Source organism: Octopus sinensis, linkage group LG2 (genome assembly GCF_006345805.1).
Source record: "Octopus sinensis linkage group LG2, ASM634580v1, whole genome shotgun sequence".
Lineage (NCBI taxonomy): Eukaryota > Metazoa > Mollusca > Cephalopoda > Octopoda > Octopodidae > Octopus > Octopus sinensis.
Genome location: NC_042998.1, coordinates 139081054 through 139098288, shown reverse-complemented (window position 1 = coordinate 139098288; position 17235 = coordinate 139081054). Strand labels below are relative to the sequence as shown.

General features: G+C 35.5%; 1 protein-coding gene across 3 annotated transcripts in view; it reads right to left on the bottom strand.

Annotated features, from left to right (window-relative positions):
- Window positions 1-17235, bottom strand: part of LOC115232333 (target of Myb protein 1) — a 139477-nt gene that overhangs the window by 41245 nt on the left and 80997 nt on the right. For 2 of the 3 annotated variants that reach the window (XM_029802162.2, XM_029802163.2), the window contains exons 4-6: window positions 16646-16792; window positions 8242-8376; window positions 3040-3102 (exon numbers count right to left, since the gene is read on the bottom strand). In XM_029802162.2, coding sequence (XP_029658022.1) covers window positions 3040-3102; window positions 8242-8376; window positions 16646-16792 — 345 coding nt within the window. The remainder of the gene's footprint in view (window positions 1-3039; window positions 3103-8241; window positions 8377-16645; window positions 16793-17235) is intronic. The other variant, XM_029802164.2, reaches the window with a different exon arrangement.

Genomic DNA, 17235 nt, shown 5'->3' with positions numbered 1-17235 from the left:
TGAAACAATATATGTCAAACTGACAAGTGTATAACCAGTAACAATAATAAAATGCAGGTGAAGAAATAAATTTTTTAATATTCAGGTTATGATTTAATGCTATTGTTGAATGTGTACAGTCAGCTCTGCTTGAACAGACATTATAATGTAGTAGGAAATACCCAAATGGTTTTGTATCCTCATACATATGTTATGTATTAGTTCGATGAGAGGCCACAATGTATACTTTACCATACAATGAGTACTATTTCATTGTTCAATCACAGTCTGAAGGCATATTGTTGTAAGATTTAGATCTTACATCACAAGGTTTCAATTTCTAAAAGAGAATGAAATTCATAGCTTGAAGTTGGGAGCTGACTATTGCTGTGGGCTACTAGAGATGAGATGAATACAACCAACAGCTCCTTCATTTCTAAAATTATGGCCAAATAGTTAAAAGAGTATTAAAATGATTTAACTTGTGTTTTAAGAATATGATTTCTTCAACACAACTTTTAAAAGGATAGTCCTAAGTAATTCTTGCCTGTATGTCAAGTTAACAATGCATTCAAATATTAGGAGAACAATATGTGCATCCATCAATAAAAAAAATACATTAGTTGCTATTTTGTTGTTGTTTTCTTGTCTATAAAGGAAAAAAAGTTTGCCATTAGTGCTCAGTAAAAGAAAGTGTGCAGCTTATATGCTCAGGCTAAAAAAAAACAAAAACAACAAAACAACCCTTTTATATTTGGTAAAAATTAATAGCTTTATGAATATCTTCTTTAAAAAGCAATTCGGGTGTCCTTATGCTTACATTTTACTTTGCAGCTTCAGAAATTATTTGATAATGAAAATAATTTTAGCTTAGCAATTTATACATATTATGAGTAAGTTCTCTGGACCAAGCACAAAATCATTTTTGAAAGGAAAGTAATGGAATTGAATCAACTGAATATTATGAATAGCAGTATATTATTGGTAATATATTTTATTGATTTCAGATCGATGAAAAGTAAAATCAATTTTGAACTCTAGATGTACAATGATGACACTAAGCAGTAAACATTCAGTCTGTTAACAAATCACCACCGTATGGTATCTTTTCCAGTTTATACTTTTTCCTACAAGAGAAACAAAATAGAATTGGTTATCTCAAGAAGGGGCAACCAACTCTGGTTCAGCACATCTACAAGTGATGAACTATGGGATGGCCCCAAGATATTAGGGGTACTTGCAAATATCAAATAAGCAAGTATGAATTGGCTGCAAGCCTATAAAGAGAATTGGTACTTCTCTCCATCATTATAAAATAGCTCAAATTTCCCTAGGTGGGTCCATCTGATGAACCAGAGATACCAAATAATAATCTCTTAAGCTCTGATACCCTTTGCAGATCACCATGTGAGTAGAAAAGGCTCTTTCTGAGCTATCCTCTAGAACCCTATACAGTCTTGCGGCGTTAGGAAGGGCATCCAGCCGTAGAAACATTGCCAGATCAGACTGGGCCTGGTGCAGCCTTCTGGCTTCCCAGACCCCAGTTGAACCATCCAACCCATGCTAGCATGGAAAGCAGATGCTAAACGATGATGATGATGATGATTCTCTCATTCCGTTGGAGTATGATCAAGAGAGGTTGCACAACAAACAACCATGTATTTCATATTACACCACCCAGATGAAAGTAATATTATAGCTACAACAACATCCAATTAATAGAATGAACACTCCATCTGTACATAAATAGTATGGCACTGATATAGGAGTAGGAGTCACAAGTTAAAATCCTTGCCTGAATTGACAGAGAAGGCATCATGGGTGGACTTTTTGGTTACATTGATCAGCTATCACCTGTTTCAAGTTGGGCAGCCCCCAGCTAGTAAGATGCTTATCTGTCATGTCTGTTTCCTCCATAAAGTATATGGAGGAAGGTAGGCAACAGTTGAAATAAAGAAAAAATCAACCCCTATACCAAAGTTCTTTGTACTGATATTAAAAATGAGACTTTAATCATCATTTCTTTAATGTCCAATTTTCTATGCTTGCAGAAGGTCTGACAGAAATTGAGACAGATTTTCAATGGCTGACTGCCTTCCTTGTTGCCAACTCTTATGTGTTTCCAAGCAAGGTAGTATTTCCTCATTGCCAGAGATGTTTTCCTGGAAGATTACAAACGAAGGACACTGTTTGTATGATGGTGGCACTCATTATATGATGTCAAGACAAAGACCCCCCCCCCCCACACACACACACACATTAGAAATATGAGAGGCTCCTCTCAGTTTCCATCTATCAAATCCACTCACAAGTCTATGATTGGTCCATAGCTATAGTAGAAGACATTTGCTCAAAGTGCCACTCAGGAGAACTGAACCTGAAACTACATGGCTGGGAAGCAAACTCCTTAACCTAAAAAATGACACTACCATTCAAACTGATATCATTCACCATTGATTAAAAGTGTGGGAGATTATATCAGCCTCTAGCTTGACCAACTATAAAAGGGTTGAATATTAAAAAAAAAAGAGAGAGAGAAACAAATAAACAAAATAACATTGAAAAAAAGCTTTAAGCAAAAGTAAATATAGTTAGGAACATATTAGCATTATACTGATTGGCTAGACAACAATTAGAGCTAGACAACAATCAGTCACATTTCTCTTCTTTAGCTTTTTCCATATAGACAAATAACTAGAAAATATACAGATATCATGTATATATATATTTATATATGTATAAATATCTAAGCTCCATCCATTTTGATAGGTTGGTGGGAACTATGGATGAAAGCAACACAGAAGTGAGTTACAGTTGATATGAAGAACGCCTTGAGTTTTTCACAGCACAGTCAGGCAATTAATGAAGCCAATATAGTCGAACCAAAGCCATGCAGTTGGACGTTATGCAAGCCTGCTTTATTTACAGATAATAAACAAATTTAAGTGCTTCTTTCAATTTGTTAGGATCCGTTTTTTTTTCTTTTTTAAAAACTGGAGCCCATGCGTGTCAAGGGTTTATATATATATTAAGCTCAGAGTAACTTTGGAACCGACTTACAGCTTCTGTAGACATTCCTCTACTTCTGCTAAGGGTTGGGGCTTGTTCTGATACAGGAGTTGTCTGGAATAACACAAAAAGCAGAACTGGAGAAACATTTGTAAACTAATATCAGGAAACCTGGCATCAGTAAGAGGTGGATAAAGGACAAATAATAATAATAATAATAATAATATAATAACAACAACAACTTAAAAGATTTAAAAAAAAAAACATTTATTGATTCCTGACAATAAAAATCAAGTTTATATTGTTGGAGAAAAAAAAAAAAAGTAAGGTGCCACCAGCCCTGGTACTAAAAATAGAAGTACAGCAACAATCTGGAATAAGAAAGTCAGTTTAATTGAAAGAACAATTAATATATTGCAAGAAATAAAATTATCACTTTAATCTCAACTTTGTTACAATATTCTGCTCTTGGCACAAGCCATGTATTTTTTTTTTATATTAATTACTCAGAGGAAGAGGTGCAATGCTCATAACTATTGTGGGTGTTCTCAGACTATTGATAGATGTGAGCAGGAAAAAAAAATGATGAGGAGAAAGTTCTAGAAGATTAATGCTATGACAAAGGATTAGGAAGAAGTGCTTAGGAGGATTAAAGAATGGGTAAGGACTGTACAAACGACAAGAGGAAGAGAGAAAGGTGTATCAGATTAGCCTAGCAGAGCACATAGACTTGTAGTAGTTGTAGAAGACGCAGAGACAAAACACTACATCTACTGTTGGTGGTTGTGGTATGTTAGTGAATGGAAGTTTGTCAAATAGATATAATGACATTTATGTCTTCATTCTGATCTAGAATTATTCTTTTTTGAATGTTTGGTTCAAAGCAAGGAGACTGAATGTCTATGGACAAGAGATATGAAAATGATGGTGAGTGACTCCACACCATTCAAAGGTATAGTGTCACTTCTGTTCTATATATGTGAGCTGTTTTCTAATGTGGATGGGTCACATTTGAGTTTTACAGAAAATCAACAAATGGATCGGATCTGAAGTATTTTCGAGCCCTGAACATTTTCTAACCCTAAACATTGCAATATAGATTTGGCAATGTTATGTGTCAGGTCACTATATCAGATGGTCAGATATTGTGAGGCCTAATATTTATAGTACTTTAACTGCATGTTGTTCATGGCCTAGCAGATTAGAGTGTTGCACTCATGATTACTAGATTTTGGTTTCAATTCCTGGACTTAGCAGTGCATTATATTCTAGAGCAAAATCACTCCATTTCTCTTTGCCTCAGTTCACTGCAACAGACTGGTGTCCCATTTAGGAAGATTGTTGTGACCTTGATCACTTATATGCCACAGAAACCAGATAGTCAGTCCTATGAGTCCTAAGAGTCAAGGCAGTAATATCCAGAGACTGATGATTATGGTCATATATGTAATGGAAGTTCCACAAGATATAGTTTCCTTGAGATGTGTAGTGACAGTGCCCTACTTCTAAAGATGGTGACTTGATTGTCAGGTCCTCATTAGAGGATGTTTTGTGGTTTCTACTACAAAACAAAACCAAAAAAAAAAAAAGACAGTGCAATTCTAATGTGAAGTGTTTAGGCCATGGGTGGAAGATAAAGGGAGAAAAGAAGACATCTTCTTCATATATAGAACATGTTGTTACTGTACTGAATGGCTCGCAATTGTACTTAAGGGCACGTCATCATATATATGGATTAGTTAAGTATGAGCTCTCAAAATGTGAGTAGTTAAATTTAATACTTGAGTTATTAAACTAGTATAAAATACACATATAAATTTAAACTGAAATACAAATAATTTTATAAATACCTATATTTATAAAAAAAAATACTTTTGAAACATTAGTTTGAAAATTATTTTCTTTCAAATGGTAATTCTTAAACTGTATGTTCCCCCCAAAATGCATCTCAAACAAACTCTTTTCTGAAAATCAATTTTTCAACTATTATTTTTCCGTGTCTATGAACATTACATATTTGCAAGTGATGTTGGGCAAAAACAGCTTAATGTTTTGTGAACAAAAATGTGTCAAGGTTTATTTGTTTGTTTAAAATACATGCTTGAAACATATTCAGTTTAATTGTAATGTAAAAGTGGAGTTATAAATAACTCTAGATCTTATCCAATCATGACAACTGAGCAATTACAGTTTTAAACTTCATGCTACCTTCAGGTAAATGAAAGGGAGGGAGGAGAGAGAGAGAGAGAGAGAGAGAGAGAGAGAGAGAGAAAGAGAGAGGACATGTGTGTGTGTGTGTGCGCACACATATGAATGTGTATGTATGTATGTGTGTGTGCTAGTGGGCAACATGTCTTGTGCCTGGTTAGAAGTTTCAATACTACTATACAGCAAAACTAAAATATATTTTAAATATATAGTTTTTGCATATGAAACTCAGTAAGTTACTCTACATTACAATATAGTGACCCCACATAACTAAATAGGCAGCTAAGAGTGAATCAATGAGACAGGAAACTAGCATCACTATGAGTCTACTAACAGCAAGGGGAATTTCTTCTGAGCTTCTACTCAATAACAATTGATATTTATGGTGAAGACTAGGGTTTAGTTACAATGGTTTAGGTATTTTTTAAAAAACTTTTGTTCAGGAAAGAGGAAAATATCTTCAAATCATAACCATGGCTTCAATTCTAGCAACAGAGTGGAGTCTGCTAAAGGCAGCCAAGGTACCAGGTGGTGCTGTTAAACTGAGTGATGGATTAAGCCTACCACTCATGAAGGCCATGATGGGATTTGAAATGAGAATACAAGGAGCTGGGACAATCATCATATCATCATCATTTAACATCTGTTTTCCATGTTGGCATGGGTTGGACAGTTGAAGGGGCTGGAAAGTCAGAAGACTGCACCAAACTCTACTGTCTGCTTTGGCATGGTTTCCACAGCTGGATGCACTTCCTAATGCCAACCACTTTACCAAGTGCACTGGGCACCAGCAATAGTGAGGCTACTAAGTAACTTGAAAGACAAGACTCCCCAACTGAAGAGTTTTGGGCATCCAGTCCAACATTCTTATGATTTCACCAATCCACTGCCCTAGGAGGGTGAAAAATAAAGATGATCTCAGCAAGATTAGATCTTAAGAAGCAAAGTGTCAGAAAAAAATACTACAAGTTATTATACCTGGCACTCTAAAGATACAGCCAATTCAATGTAAACTCAAGAAGTAAAAAAAAACATCAACAAAGAAATTTGTATCAATTACTGGCAAGCAAAAGAGTGGACAGAATTAACTGTTACTTTAAACTGAGAAATTAAATTGCACTATGAAAGACTTTGCTGAAATTTAGACTAAAGATTACAGTTTTAGACTAAGATAGGTTGAGAAATAAATGTTATATGAATTGTCTCGGTGATCATTTTCTGTTTTCTGCCCCCCACCCAATACAAATTCAATTGCATAGAGAGCAGGTTGATACTCTGACACCAAACACAAATCAGAAGAAAGATCATGATGAAAGCATGAATAATGGCTATATCTATAGGTGTGATGTTATAGTTGCTGAATATAATGTGTATATATACAGTATTTTCTCTTGTTTATTATAAAATACTGGTAAATATGAAGAAGCCTTATTGAATCTGAATGAATAAGCAAAAGGCTGTGACAGGTATGATAACATCATCTCTAATAAATTGGTTTTTTCAAGATGTCAGTCATCAGAATGTACCTGGTAATGATCAAATACAGATATCTATTTGTTGGTGAGACATGTATTTATAGCTAAGCTGAACAATATTAATCAAATGTTAACTCAATGTATTGTTGTATACTATTAAAACAAAAATAAACCCTTCCCTGCAATTGATCATATAAAGTAGAGTTCTTGTAGATGCTGAGGAATTTTATGTGCTTTTGATATCCTTAATCATTAAGGGCTTCTAAACTGCAATCCTAATTTCAGTCATACACACACATACAGACACGCTTCAGCATCATCATCATCTTTCAATGTTCATCTTCTATGCTAGCATGGGTTGGATCTGACAAGGTTGTAGGACAACATCATGTTTCCATGTTTGCTTTGTCATGGCTTCTATGACAGCATGCCCTTCCTAGCAACTTGCCTGGTGACCTGTGAATGCACAGCTGAAACTCTAGAGTAACAAGAGACTGACTTGGCCAAAATATCTATCTATCTAATATATATATATATTTCTAAGTGTGTGGATAATAATACTGTCCCAGTATAAAAAATACTAAGAACTGAATTCATCATCTGTTTGATGAATCTAACATATCTTTTAATTATTATCACTCCTGTTGTAACTCTTTCTGCTCTTGAAAGCTATTATGAATTTAACATTAAGAAAATGATCTAACTGTATCTGTGAGTGAAAATAAACCAAGTGTTAGCTTGAAAATGATGGTAACCATGTTCATATTCTGTAGTCTGAAACCTTGTAAATAATACAATACTGCTGTAAATGAAGAGTAGTGGATCAGTATACAGAAACACACAAAGCAACAGAAAATAAGGAATAATGGTTAACTGGGTTTAGCAGCCAGAACAAAACAATTATTTCATAATAGATATGATCGAAATGTAATGATTAAACCCCTCCAAATCTGTACCTGTATTGAGATATTTTAATCGTTTGCATTGTGATGAAGAAATAGGTTGGTGCTATGGCATCAGACACTAATCAGAAGAAAGACCATGATGAAAATATAACTTATGACTACAATTATAGATATAATAGTATAGCTGTTAGTTGTTGAATATAACACATGCACATATACACAATGTTTTTTGTATTATATAATAATGGTAAGCATGAAGAAGCCTTAATGAATAGGCAAAAGGCTGTGACAGGTATGATATCATCAAAATAGAAGATTGAAATATCTCAAAAGGTTTCATAACATTTCAGATATTACAAAATATTACAAATATTTTAAATTTTTATTTTCATTAATATAATATTTTTTTCATATGTTTATCAAAGGGACTGGCCTTGTTGAATGCATAATGGAGCTGTCAACTATTTCTGTTACAAAAGAATTAGTAAGAGAGTTAAGTGTAATGGGTAAAGGAATAATAAATTGTAACCTGCAAGAAATCTGAAATAGCAACAAAAACAAAAAAACAAATAAAATAAAAACCCAATAAAGTTGCATTTAAAACTATGTTGAATAGGATGCCAAAATGATTGGGGTGAGCAGTGACAGAATTGTTTGCAACTTACTCTGGCAGGTGTATGAATAGGTGCCAATTTATCTAAATCAGTCATAGGAAATTCAATGCCTTTTCCTTTCAAGTCCTGGTACACTTTCTCCACCTCTTTCAGCTCTGCTGAACCATGGAAGGCATCTGCCCAAGTCTGGAAAAGAAAATATTGGTAAAAAAACTGATAAGAGTCACTCACAGACTTATCCACCATCAATTTCTCTCCATAACAATAAAGAATAAATAAAAAAAATTTAATGCTAAAATGATAACAAATAACTGCAGGCATGGCTGTGTGGTTAAGAAGCTTACTTCCCAACCATATGACTTTGGGCTCATTCCCTCTGTATAGCACCTTAGGCAAATGTCTTCTACTTTGATTCTAGACCCATGAAAGCCTTGTGAATGGATTTAGGAGACAGAAATTGAAAGAAGCCTGTTGTATATGTACATGAGTGTTTGTTGTTCATTTCCTGTCTTCTAGGGTGAAATATTATCTTGCTTGGGATTGAGTGAGAGTTGACTAAGGAAGGGCATCAAGGTGTAGAAAATCTGGCTCAACCCATTCTGCTTGGACCATGAAAACATGGAAAAGTGGATGTTAAATCATTATTATTGTTGTTGTTGTTGTTGTTATTATTATTATTTGTTTTCTCACTAAATCTGCTTTGAATAAGCATTCACATTTTCTACAGAATTAACTGATTGAGATATATGCAACAAAATACAAAGCTAATGTATTTTAGGTATCTTCAAACACAATAATCTATTTTACAAACAATAGAGGATAAAAGCAAATATTTAAAAAACAAAAACAATGTAGATGACTGCCTAGCCAAGTTTGAAATCAGCTGGATCTCTATTTTCCCCCAATACAATATGAATTTTAAAATTTAAACACACAGTTCATTATGAAGTAATCAGAGCCATCACTTGAAAATGAGTAAAATGTGGAAGCATGTAACAGTTTTTCATTAACACCTGCCCACAACAGAACTGATATCCTAAAACCAGGGTGCTATGTAAAAAGCACTGGCGCTAATGCCATATAAAAAGCAATGGTGCTGGTGCTGCATTAAAAGCACTGGTGATGGTGCTACATTAAAAGCACTGGTGATGGTGCCATGTAAAAAGCACTGATGCTGATGCCACATAAAAAGTAATGATGCTGGTGTCATGTTAAAAGCACTAGTGATGGTGCCATGTTAAAAGCACTGGTGATGGTGTCACATAAAAAGCAACTAGTACACTCTGTAAAATGGTTCATGTTAGGATGGGTATCTAGCTGTAGAAATCAAGTCAAAAACAGACTATGGAACCTGGTGTGGTCCCTGGCCTTGCCAGCTCCTGTCAAACCATCCAACCCATGCCCATATGGAAAATGGATGTTAAATGATGTTTAAGGTGCCTATGTAATTGAAGGTACTTATGTAATCATGAGCAGACATAATCATGCTCTCAGCCTTTCCACCCCCATGACCTTGTTGGAATGTTGAGGATGCAACAACTAGAGAGGAAGGGCTGTACCAGTACTAGGCTGGTGATCATTCTCAGCTAAATAAATGGGAGTAACATGAAATGAAGTATCTTGCTTGAGGATTCAATGCTAGTGGTTGCTGCTGTTGTTTATTTAACTCTATGTAAACTCTGAATGAGATCTATGATGAAAGGCTTTCTAATCATAATCATCCTGTTCAGGAATTGAACTTATCATCTAACACTCTAACCTATCAGCCTTGCTTTTGAATAATATTTGATCAACAGAGGTGGATAGGCAAGAGAGCAGGCATAAATACTTAACACTTTTTTAACTCAATGATCCATTTTCCTTAATTTATATTTGGCTAGAAATAATTTTTAGCTTTCATTCTGCCACAAAATATGTACCAAACAGTTTGAGAGCCCCATGTGGTAACCTGAACTACTAGAAAAAACAACCAAATCACAATAAAATCATACCCCCAATGTCTTAAGAAAAAAGCAAGTTGAAAACAAAAAAATACATTGAATTCCTACATAAAATATGTACCAACCATTTGGGGAGTCCCTATGTAGTCACTTGACTTGCGAGAAAGAGCAACCAAATCACAATCAGATTATACCCCAGTATCATAAGAAAAATAAAACAAAACTAAAAAATCCAAAAGAGACATGGGATAATGTAGTTCTAGGAACTCTGAAAAACAGATGGGATGACCGTGACTGGGAAGCCTTTCATCAAAGGTCTCATTCAAAGCTGACCTGGGGTTAAACAACACCAACAATCACTAGTAATAATATACTGGTTTTGAAATAAATGTAGTAATAGCCTGTAATCTTTCCAAAGAGTGAAAGATAAAAGAGACCAAGTATTAGGATTGCATGTCTGAATTTGGTTCTAGTGAATCTCTATTGATGCATAAATGTTATTGGAAAGCAAATTTTTAGAAAGAGTCTGCAATGGCAGTTACAAATTTCTTCCTAGTTCACACTGGCATTTGAAAGAGGTAAAACATCTAACATAGGCACAGGTATGGCTGTGTGGTAACAAACACGCTTTCAAACCATGTGATTTGGGGTTCAGTCCCATTGCTTGGTACTTTGGTCAGGTGTTTTGTGCTTATCATCATTTAATGTTCACTTTGCATGAGTGAATGAATGAGCCTGTCTGATTACCTACTTAAATAAAAGGTGTGTGTAAGTTTAGTAGAGTAAATATTTATTATGTCAACATATGAATTTTATTTTATGAATTTGTGACAGATGGTGCCCCCAAAACAGGTATTTTATGAAAAAAAAACAAGCAAAATATTATCAATAATTAGAATGGTGCTTGTTTACAACTACCTCAATTAATTTATTACAGATATAAATAGATAAATAAAAGTAATTGTTTTCTTTCTCAAAGCATTTATCAAAACTAATTATCTACACAGATCTGTTGCAGGACCATAGCTGTCACTTGCAAATGAGTATGACTTAGCAGTATGAATTGACTGGTTATTTTAGGTCTCTATGTAGTCATGAGCAGAAATGGACACTCACTCGCTCATTCCCACCTACTTGATTCAGCAGAACATTGACAATGTGACAGTTAGAGGGACAAAGGCCATCATTAGAACACAGCTAGAGGGACTGACAAAGAGCATCACTAGCACACAGCGAGAGGGACAGATGAAGGACATCACTAGCACAACTAGAGGGACTGACGAAGGGCATCACTTGCATGCAGCTAGAGGAACAGATGAAGGATATCACTCACACACAGCTAGAAAAACAGACGAAAGGCATCACTAGCATACAGTTAGTACTCATTAACAGTTTAACAGACTGGAACAATGTGAAAAGAAGTGCCTTGTTTAAGGACATGGCATGTTGCCTTGTCTAGGAATTGAACCCACAATCTGATAACTGTCAGCCCAACACCATAACCATCACAAGGCAGGTACAATGCCAAAAACAAAACAGTAAGTAAAAATATAAGTGCAGGCATGGCTGTGTCGTTAAGAAGCTTACTTTGCAAACTGTGGTTCATGTTCAGCCCCACTGTATATCTTGGGCATGTGTCTTCTACTAAAGCCCTGAGGCAACTAAAGTCTTGTGAATTAATTTTGTTGATGGAAACTGTGTGGAAGTCTGTTGTATATATAAATTTAATCTGTCAACAGGTTTAACGCTACCACCTGGTCTCTGGACACCTTGAGCACAAAATTTCCCTTTGTTGTAAGAATTTGGTCTAGGTCTCCAGTTTCAGGCAAACTTTCTCCCTTCTCTCCTACTAGTCTTGTAGGTCCTGCAAAGGGTCACAAGCAATCCCCTCCCTTCTAACCAAAAAGAAAAAACAAGTGATAACCCAGTTCTGTATTTCTGAACAACTGATGATATAGTTAGAGCTGTATCTACTTTACAATACATACACATACACACATGTGCAGAGGTGTCAGCTACACACGTGTTTATATACCAAACCAAAGAGCTGATAGTTTGTATCATCAGTACAGCAACTGATGACTAAGCCACTTAAACACTCAAAGCCCTGTTCACTTATCAATGTAAACAGGCATCACAAATTTGCTAAATCATCAGTATACTGAATTTTTCTGTTTTCATGTTGTCTTTATGTACTGGTGGTGTTAATGGTTGATATAATAATTCTTTCTGCTATAAGCACAAGGCCTGAAATTTTGGTGGGAGGGAGCAAGTCAATTAATTCAACTCCAGTATGCAACTGGTACTTATTTCACTGACCCTGACAGGATGAAAGGCAAAAACTGACCTCAGTGGTATTTAAACTCAGAAATGTAAAGTCCGAGGGAAAATGCTGCTAAGTATTTTGTCCAATGTGCTAACAACTCAGCCAGCTTGCCAGTTGCAAAACTTAGCCCCCTCTTGTTCATCATAGTCCTCCAGGCAGTAACAGAGGAATTTAAGTCAAGCTGTCTCAGGGAGCTCCTCTATGCTGATGACCTTGTTCTTATAGCTGTTCTTATATCAGAACTAGAGAAGAAGTTTTAGGTGTGGAAGCAAGGTCTAGAATCAAAGGGCCTTAGAGGTAATTTAGCAAAAACCAAAGTCTTATTAAGTAGGAAAGTGGGCAAGTCACAAATCCCTTCAGGTAGATGGCCCTACTCAATATGTAGAAAAGGTATAGGTAAACACTCCATAAGATGTACACAATGCAAGCTATGGACACATAAGAGGTGCATCAATATCAGAGGAAGGTTAACAAGGAAAATAGTCTTTGTGTGTGGTAGATGTACAGGTACAATAAAAACTAGAAATGTACAGAAAATAGATTCCATCAAATGCCAGTGGGATACCTAAAAGTAGTTCATAGCTTCCATAGTCTAGGTGACCAAGTCAGCAGTATAGGTGGATGCTCCAAGTACATAGCTGTTAGTATAAGAATAGGCTGAGCAAAGTTTAGAAAGCTCCTATCTCAGTTAGTAAAAAAAAAAGGCCTTTCCATCAAAATGAAAACAGACTGTATGATGCCTGTGTGCGAAGTCATGCTCCATGGCAGTGAAACATGGGCTGTGACTGCAGAGGACATGTGAAGGCTTGAAAGAAATGAAGTTTGTATGCTTCGCTGAATGTGCATTGTCAGTGTGCATGTACAACAGAGTGTAAGTGTCTTGAGAGAAAAACTGGTCATAAGAGGCATCAAATGGAGTGTGCAAGAGAGATGAATGCACTGGTATGGTCATGTGATGCATATGGATGAGGACAGCTTTGTAAAGAAGTGCTGATCTCTAACTGTGGAGGGAACCTGTGGAAAAGGTAGACCCAGGAAGACATGGGACAAAGTGGTGAAGCATGATCTTTGACTGTTAGGCCTCATGAAGGTGATGACAAATGATCGAGACCTTTGGCAATATGCTGTGCTTGAGAAGACTTGTCAAACCAAGTGAAATCCTAGTTATAGCCGTTGCTGGTGTCAAGTAAATGGCACCTGTGAAATCATAAACACAGCTGTTGCTGGTAGCATGCTCTTCAAATGTTGGGCCTCATAGAGGTGATGACAAGTAACTGAGACCTTTGATGATATGCTGTGCTTGAGAAGACTCCTTAAGCCAAGTGAAATTGTAGTCATGGCTGTTGCCAGTGTCATGTAAATGGCACCTGTGAAATTGTAATCATGGTGGTTGTCGGTGTCATGTAAATGGCACTTGTGCCAGTGGCAAGTAAAAAGCACCCATTATACTCTTGGAGTAGTTGGCATTAGGAAGGGCATCCAGCCATAGAAACTATGCCAAATCAGACTGGAACCTGCTGCAGGCCTCTGGCTTAACAGTTCCAGTAAACCACCTAATCCATACCAGCATGGAAAGTGGACATTAAATGATGACGATGATGAAATGATGAGGATGCTACCACAACTGCCACCACCACCACCACCATTTTACATCTGCTTTCTACATTGGTTTTGGAGGACAGGACGTAATGTTTTGAGATGGGTTGGAGGATCATATCTTACTTGTACTTTATAATTTGATCCAGTTTCTCTTGTTGAGTGTACTGGCTGCAGTTTGTCATGGTATCAACATGAGAAGGAATATCATGTTCTCTACAAAACAAGACTAAAGAGTCATCTCAATTCTATGTTGTCTGGCTCCATTTTATATTCATACTAGTTAATGTAATAATAAAATGAACACTAGAGATATTGCCTTGTACTCTGGAAAGCAATAGGGTTCCTCAACACTGTACATTGTTTAATAAAGTGAGAAGAGCTGATGTTGACTGCAAAAGATGGACTAAGGTAGGAGAGGAGAAAGAGAAACAAGCAAGAAAATGGGGAAGAGCAGAATGATCAGAAGACAGTGTGGAGGGATAGTAATTACATGTAGAGACACCATATTTTGTTATGCAACCATCATATACTACAGAGTATATTAAATGCTTCATAAGTTAATACTGTGTCCTGTTGTGTTAGCAGTGCTATTAAATCACATGTTCAGATTATCTCTATAGATTTTCTATAGAAATTAAAGCCAGCACTGATTTGTTACGACATGTAATGTAAACAACAATGCTATCACATTGTTGTTTACATTAGACGTATTTGGATACAAAATGTAACAAAATCAGTGCTGGCTATAATTTCTATAGAAAATCTGTAGAGATAACCATAACAAGTGGGATGGAGTGAGAAATGGGAAACATAGACTGTGGAAGAGAATGTTTGGAAGAAAAACTGAATATGGAGTTTAGTATTGATTCTGTTATAGTGAGATAGACTAGACATAACAGAGGAAGAAATGCATGTACTGAGTGAGTTTAGATAAATATGGTACTGTTGTTACCGTTTTAATGTATACTTTTCCATGTTTACATGAGTTGAATGGAATATGTTGGGACAGATTTTCTACAGCTGGATGCCCTTCGTGTTACTAATCCTCACTTGTTTTCCAAGCAAGGTAATATTTTCCCATGGCTGGATATGTTTCATGGAAGATTGGAGACAATGGATACCACCAGTATGATGCTTGTTTACAACTATCATGCTATGTCAAGAGAAGTATTTGAGAAAATATTTTTCAGCTGGTCTGCAGTGGTACAGAGGTCTACCACTGCACCAATTGTGCATGAATATTACACAATTATTGTTTATAACACTACAATATTATGCTTCATATATTAAAAAATAATCTTTTGAAAGAAAATTAATCAGAGACATTGCGGACGAAGATTTATTGCTTTAGGTGGGGTGGTTTTAAGTTTTGTCAGGGAAGGAAGGCAGTGTTGTGATTTTTGCAGGATCTTTGAGGCTGCTAAGATCACTGTGACTAATATCAAATACAGTTCTTGGCAGGTATTTTATTTTATTGATCTCAGAAGAATGAAAGATAAAGCTGACCATAGCAGGATTTGAACTCAGAATGTAAAGAATTAATTTTCTGTCTCTGATACTATCATCAAAGCTTTAACATTCCTTTTCCCACATTTGTGTGGGTAAGATAAAGTTCATGAAAGCAGATTTTCTACTGCTCTTCCTGTTGCCAACAAGGTCATATTTTCTCATGATCAGACTTATTTTTACAGAAGATTGTAAATAGGTGACATTACTTGTATGACAGTGATGTTCATTTACAACTACTGCACGATGTCAAGACAAGGAGACACTAACACACCCACCCACACAGACACACATCACACACACAATGGGATTATTTAAGTTTCTATCTACCAAATCGACTGGTCATCCCAGGGCTGAAGTAGAAGATACACACCTAAGGTGCCACACAGTAGTACTGAATCCAAAACCATACAGTTGGGAAACAAACTTTTTAACCACACAGCTATGCCTGTACTTATTAAATAATGGATATTGTGTGAAATGTAGAATTATGAATGTAGTCTAAATCAGTGAAGTAATATATACACATTTTTTAACTGCTGCAGAAACAGATATGATGATAGCTATCTTCCAAAGCAGTAAATTACCATCCATGAAGAAGATGAATTTAAAAAACAAAACAAAACAAAAAAAACAAACAAACAAACATAGTCAAATACAACAATGGTATGTCAAATAGCAATTCTTTCTAAACTAGTGCATTAACTTAATTTTAAGGTTGCTGGCAATTTTTCTTTAACTTTATATTTCTCTTTTCCATTTCTCCTGACAGTAGAAATGTTATAAAATAAATTACTATTTACTTACTTAAAGAAAGAAAGAGTACAATAAAACAAAATAACTTGAATGTTCAATCCTTGCAGTAATAATATACAAATATCAGCACTTCTGTCAAATAATATGAGTGTTTGCACAGAACATACTATTTACTTATTCTGCAAAGTAACAGGATGCATATTTGAAATAAGATATCGTCTCATTTCTAGTTTAATAATGTGTGTGTAAGTGTGTGTGTGTGTTGAGGAATGGTACAACAGAAAGAAGGGCAGACCACTACAGTGGACTATGATGACAAGTGACTCACCTGTATAAGACTTAATACCTTCTCTTGCACAACCGGAGGAGGGTCATTCTTTGGTCCAATTATTTTAATTAACTCATGAAGAAACTCTTTATTTGCCACTTGGAGGTGAAATCTTTTGCCACAGTTTTTTACACAGGTTTCCAGCAACTTAAAAAGGAATGAAGCAATCAAATAAATTAAAGAAGCTATATGAAACAGAAAGCAGTTGAAAGAGAAAAAAAAAAGAAAAAGGATTAGCAAATGTAAAGATTGCCAAGAGGCTTTCAGCAACAAGGTATTGACAAAAGAAGGAAATTGGTTTACATAATAAGAAAAGGATTAAATAGTTTACTCATAATGAATACAGGCTTCAGTTTACTATAAGGACCGTTAGGTAAGATTCTCAGGACTAACAGTAAAAGGTGGGGACAAATTTAGTCTTGAAACAAAGAAAATATGCCACTTATCTAATAATGTTTAAATGCATAGTCACCTCATGTTGGATTTATAATTTAAAAAAACTCCCTGTAATTTCCTATGTAAAATGATTGCCTTTGTGTCACAATATATCATCATCATTTGATGTCTGTTTTTCCATGCTGGCATGGGTT